Source organism: Ursus maritimus, unplaced genomic scaffold, assembly GCF_017311325.1.
Source record: "Ursus maritimus isolate PB19 unplaced genomic scaffold, ASM1731132v1 scaffold_27, whole genome shotgun sequence".
Taxonomy (NCBI): Eukaryota; Metazoa; Chordata; class Mammalia; order Carnivora; family Ursidae; genus Ursus; species Ursus maritimus.
In genome coordinates, this window is record NW_024425230.1 from 26,601,813 (window position 1) to 26,607,812 (window position 6,000).

Here is a 6,000-nt window from a genome sequence, read left to right on the forward strand (position 1 = left end):
CACCAAAAGGCATGTGCCCCGCAAGAAAGAGGCCCCCGCTCTGTGCTGAATCCTTAGCAAGGGGAGCAGTGAAATGGGGGAGGGGGGCCCATGGCTTTGTTTGTGGGGGAGAACCATGAAGGTGGTGGAGTCCACAGACGGTCTGCAGGGATGGCCGGATGGCCGTCAGCCATGTGGGCTTGAGGGTCTCAGAAATTCCTCCCCCAAGCTCCCTCCCAGGAGGATAGACACCCACCCAGGAAAACGCTGCTTAGGGTAGGACCCAAGTTAAACGGGGTCAGAAACGGGTTGAGAAGAGAAGACAGTTTACAGACCAGAGAAGCAGGTGTTCAGCAGTGGCCGTGCTCTGGCCCAGGGGCCCACCGACCCAGACGCTCTCGAGCTGGCGAAAGGAGACCCCTGCCCTCCCCGTCCCCTCTGGAAGCCTGTCCTCAAAGTTCAGCAAAGGCCACCCACTATCTCCAAGAACAACAGGAAGGACTGTAGTGTGAGGAATGAACAGGAACGCCCAAATCCCAAGCAAAGACGCGCTCAGCGGCCTCTGGAAGCGGAAGGAGTAGCGTAACCAGAGTTACACGACCTGGCTGGACAGCAGCAGGCCTATCAAGATCGGCAACCGAGGAAAGAATCAGGAAAAGAAACAACAGCCACCTTAGAAGGAAAGCCTAAAAGCAATAAGACTGCGTCGAAAGTGTGATGAGGGAATGAACTCAGACAGGACCGATGTCCACATCAGACAGAAACGAGAACCCGAGAGAAGAATCCAGAATGCGGGTGAAGTTCCAGCGTACGTGCCAACGGAGTTCCCGGAGGGAAAAACCAAAGCAGCAGAACAAATCTCTCGTCCTGGGATCAGGAAGAGCTCTCCTGGCGCAAAGGCTTGTGCTGCTCACGGCAGGAACAACAGGACTTCACAGACAAAGGGAAGAAGCCTCCGGGCGCCCGGGCCGGAGAAACAGCCCCCCGCAAGGACTGTGTGTCCCCGGGTTGCCCAGGACAGTCCTGGTTCAGGTCGTGGTCCCGGCGTGCGTACCAGCGGCCCCCTTTCTCTTGCTGAAGTCACCCGATTTCACCCGTGTAGACGGGCATCAGGTTTTCACAGCGACACTTCATCCTGGGACAGAGAGGCAGCATTTTTAAGACTTTCATGTGAGAAAGAGCTCAGCCACGCATTTTATATCCAGCTAAGTATTATCTGAAAAGGCTACAGCGGGCTATGAACGTGGAAGAACATGGGGAATTTTGTGCCCATGAGCGCTTTCTGAAGGGCCTGTTAGAGAACGAACTTCAGAAAACAAAGAAACCACAGGGGAAACTCTGGCCCGAGGTCATCAAAGACGTTTCTCATGTGTCCAAATGAAGAGAAGCTCTCCACAGAGGACCAGTCCCGAGAAAGTCCTGCTCTGACATGGAGAGAGGAGCTGTGTGGTTTCCTCTAAAACTTATTTCAGTTCCAGATTCCGGGAGAATTCCTTATGCTGTTTGCTCCTCACCACGACCAACGTGAAGCGTTTCGCTGTGACTCAGTCTTGTTAAACTCACACCCTCAGACCTCCAGCTGTTCCCCCAAGACTGCCAGCAAAAAACAGCCTTCAAATTCACATCACGAGATTAAAATTTCTGCACAGTTTCTTAATTCTAGCTCAGCAGAAATTCTCAGGGCCCTGCGCAGGCCCCTAGCAGCCTCTGTCTGGATCAGGGCATTGCTAGGGCGGCTCGGGCTTTGCAGACCAGCTGAGTTGATCTTGTGTCCCAGTTCTGTGCAGACTAAGTTTACAAATACAAGTTGCATGAAAGAAACATTTAAGAATGAAGTATTTCCTTAGGAAACCAGAAAAAAAATTTTCTTTGGAGTGGCTGAAGACCCTTCTTTTAGAGAGTGGGACTCAAACATAAATATAGCTTCTTCAGTCTAATAGTTAAAGCATATTAGTTTGTACTAATCCGGCATAAGAAACCTAAACACAGAGTGCTTTTAATCATTAAGATTAGATTAATTCTATGCGAAGTGCTTTGCTGAGAAGTGCTCCATGGTTAACACAGCTTTAGAGAGAAAGCGCAGGTATAAAAATGCTGTTTTCCACACCCAGAGAACAAACTAGCACATATTGTAAGACATCATCTAAGGCTTATGCTTGCCCAGTAAGAGCTTCACTGTGGGAAGCGTCAGGTTTCAGGAAAGAGGCCGGTTTTGGAGGCGGCGGTGGGCAGGCTGAGGACCTGTAAGACTGGAGAGGCTGCCTGCAACTGTGGGCCTGGCATCAGGGGCAGAGAGTGAAGCTCTCCGCGTCCTGACCCTCAGGGAAGGTCGCGTCCCCTCCCTGGCCGCCCCTCCGGTCCGTGGCCGCACCCTGGGAGTGCGTCCCGCGGCGTGCGGGAACAGGCTGGGGTCAGGTGGGTATCTCGGCACCTGGCACATAGTAGGTGCTCAGTCAATCCCCGTGGGATTCCCCAGTCCGCGAAGGCCCCTTGGACATGGGCCGGGGCAGGGCCCAGGATCCAGCTGACAGCCACCCTGTGCTCACTTACTTGTTGTACAGCACGATGTCAGGCTTCCAGATCTTCTGGGCAGGGACGCGCATGAACTCCGCCCCATCGTAGTCAGACGGGTTCCACTTCAGTTTGTAGTCATTCCAGATCTGGGGACAGGAGCAAGGAGAGGGGGAGGCAGCAGAAGGGCCCACAGGGTCTCCTTCCTTGACCTCGCCCGACTTGCTGAAGCCCCCACGCATCTCTGAGCCAGTGGGGGCGACCGCGCTGGGCTGCATGTGCAGGCTGCCTCCGCGGCGAGGCCAGGCAGCCCCGCACAGACCAACACGGATCACTGCTAGTGCAGGCCAGCTGCATGCCTTAAGTGCCTGCTGTTTACGTCCTGAGATGGCTCTCCAGGAGCTTCTCCACACCTGTTCCCCACCCAGCCCCAAGAACAGGGTGCTGATGACACACAGCCCTCTTCCACCTCCAGGTTAAGCGGGGTTGGTGTCTGAAGGTTCTGGGCAAGGAGCCAGGACCCCACTGGGGCCCGAGAAGTATTTAGGAGCAGAGGCTGGGGGATCGGAAGAAGGACGGGTGAGGATGCCAACAGGTGCATAATGGGCCCCGTACCCTCCTGGCTCCCCGGCCTCCAGGGCACAGGAAGGCTATGTGGGCGTGCAAACAGTCACATTAATCCAGGCAGTCATTTGTCCAGGTCTGGACAAGACCTCCTGGGGGTGGGGGCCCGTGAGAGCTGGTGTCTTGGCCTCAATCTGCAGAGGAAAATGCAGAGCCCCACCCCCACTCTACCAAAGAAAACAGCAGCATCTGATTTTACTGAAGGATGGATTTTTGGCAAGAAGGGAAGGAGGTGGCTTCAGGCACCAGCCCTGGGTAGGGGGACCGGGCTGCAGGCCCAGGTCTGTCCCCGTGTGCGGTGTGACTGTGGAGGTCTCTCCCTCCAGGTGGCAACCTGTCACGTGTGACTTGAGGGGCCGACTTCTGGGGGGGGGGGGCTGTGCAGCAGTGCGCATGACCCTAAGCCCAGGAAGAGATGGACCGCCAGTCCACAGACCCCATCTTGGGCTCTTCTCAGGTGGCGCCGCAGAGACAGCAGTCACCACCAGGGGGCAGCAGCGCCCAGGGTCCGCTCACTCACTTGCTTGAGCCACAGGTTGGTCTCCATGATCTGGTTGACCTCGTCCTGGAAGGAGACCAGAGTGGACGTGTGAATACAAACACCAGGCTGGTTCTGGGAAAGGCTCTTCCATAAGGCCTGCACCCCATGCCCTGGCCCGCGGCTCTCGCACTCACCACCTTCACCAGCTGAGACATGGACACCTCAAACTGGATGATGACTGGGTCGGACACGTTGGCCACGGGCCGGATGATCTCATTGTAATCCTCGAACAGCCGCTCAAACAGACGGTGCTCAGCCTCGGAGGCCACGGCCGCTGACGGGAGTAAGCATCACTTTTCCCCTGGGCAGGGACACCCCCACCCACAGTCTCCTCACCACCTGCTGCCGGGACTCTGCAGCACCCCGAGTTACAGATTGGGAAACTGAGGCCCACCAAACACATCCAGGAAGAAACCGTGGTTATAAGCCTGGACTGGAGTTTGGATCGCTGTGGTGCAAATCCTGCCGAAGTGCTTGTGAGCTGTGTGAGCTCAGGCCAGGGGTTTAACCTCTCTGAACCGGACTTTCTTTACCGCAGAAGCATGCATCGTATATGCGACCGCAGGGCTGCATTACCTGAAGTGCTTCTCAGGCGAGCGTAGGGAAGAGCTCACCAACTACCCTTACCTCCAACATGAACACAGGGCGGGGTCGGTGCAAACGCTGTCAGCCTGGGTTCAGCCACCTGCTACTTCCACGATGGAGAGACACGCGGGGCCACCAGGGGCCAGGGGTTCTGCCTCCCAGCCAGGAGACTGTAGCCCACCCAGGACCCGGTAGGGTTTTGGCCACCAACCCTGGGAGAAGCTGGGTGTCTAAGTGGCTCCCATGATCTCGGAGTGAGATCAAAGACCTGACTTCCTTGAAGGGGGGGAACCCTCTTTGTTCCTAAGCCACACCCCAGGCGACTTGAGTCAGCCCTCTGCCCTTCCCACTTACAGGTCCGAAGAGACTCTAGGGAGGGGATGAGGGGAATCCTCGGGGAAGTCTAACCCAACTTGTCCGCGTCCTGAAATGGGGTCTTGCCTGCTGCCCCCTCCCAGACACAGCAGGGGCCACAGGCAGGGGCTACTGAGGAGCACATGGACTCTGAGTGCTGGGGTCCCCAGCATCAAGGGGACAGAAACGGCGCTCCGCGGACAGACTCCCCTTGCAGCCGTGCCAAACCCCTGGCCCCTGGGCATCTGCCCGCCCTCCCGGCCGCCCGCAGGCCTTCCGGCGCGGTCAGCGCGGCTACTGCCCGGCGGGCTCCTCCCCGAGACCCGGCCCGAGGCACAAGGCGAGGCCAGGGGCGCGGCCAGGCGAGCGCGTCGGGAGTGGCGGGCGCGCCAGCCCCCAGCCTCCCAGCGATGCCCCCCTCCCGTAGGTGGTACCGGCCTCAGTTTCCCCATCTATTCCTAGAACGAGGGAGTGGGCGGGAGGCAGACAGTGGAACCGAAGACGAGGGCGCCGACGCCGCAACCCTGGGCCCTCTCGGCTCGCGCCCAGACGACTCCGGGTGGAGGGGTGGTCGGAAGGGCAACGGGGCCCCCGCAACCGGCTCCCCGCCCGGCCTGAGCCCCTTCTTGCGCCCCCCGCCCGTCTCTCCGGTCCCCCGCCCGTACCTGGAGGCAGCGGCAGCAGCAGAGGCAGCACCAGCAGCGGGAGCCCCGCGACCCCGGCTCGGCGCGGGCAGGCGCCCATGGTCGCGGGGAGCGCGCGGCCGAGGCGCAGGCGAACTCCGCAGCGGCTCCCGGCACAGTCCGCCGGCGCAGAGCCGGACGCCGGGCGCTGGGCGCGCAGCCCAACGCTGGCCCCACCCCCCGGCGGGGGCGCCCGAGGTTCCGCGGGCTGCGCTCGGCGGGGCGGTGGCGGAGGCGGGGCGTGCAGGGCGTGCGGGGCGGGCGCAGCCTCCCTCCCGCGGGGGACGTGCGTTCCCGGAGCGCGCGGGGATGGGGAAGAGGGGAGGCCCCTGGGTCCCGCCCCCTCCCCGCACTTGGGGACCTCCGGGCCGCCGGGCCGCGGGAGAGGCTCTGAGACACCCTCCAAAGACCTCGGGATCCCCACACCGCTAGGTAAGTGCGAAGTGTCCCAGGTGTGATGCTGTGAAGCCGGGATTCGTGTTTTCCTTGTCGTTTGGGGGGAGGGGCGAGGCTGGAGTCGGTGGAAATGGGGTCCGCTGCCAGTGGGTACCTGTCAAGGCTGGAGGAGGGCCTGCAGGTTTGCTAGACCGCGCTACTTAGGACAGGTTTGAAGTGCTCCCTGATAGCAGGAAAAAGAAACTCAAAGAAACGAGGCTTCGAAATGGAGCCATCGGAGGGGCTCCTGCGCTTTGGCCCGCGGCTCGGGGCAGAGCCCCCTCTGCC

General features: G+C 59.9%; 1 protein-coding gene across 1 annotated transcript in view; it reads right to left on the reverse strand.

Moving 5' to 3' along the window:
* CHRNA3 (cholinergic receptor nicotinic alpha 3 subunit) overlaps positions 1 to 5,365 on the reverse strand; it is an 18,810-nt gene extending 13,445 nt beyond the window's left edge. The window contains exons 1-4 of the mRNA XM_040642927.1: positions 5,260 to 5,365; positions 3,790 to 3,929; positions 3,635 to 3,679; positions 2,530 to 2,639 (exon numbers count right to left, since the gene is read on the reverse strand). Of these exons, the coding sequence (XP_040498861.1) occupies positions 2,530 to 2,639; positions 3,635 to 3,679; positions 3,790 to 3,929; positions 5,260 to 5,338 (374 nt within the window). The 5' untranslated portion in view covers positions 5,339 to 5,365. The remainder of the gene's footprint in view (positions 1 to 2,529; positions 2,640 to 3,634; positions 3,680 to 3,789; positions 3,930 to 5,259) is intronic.
* Positions 5,366 to 6,000: the final 635 nt, after the last annotated feature.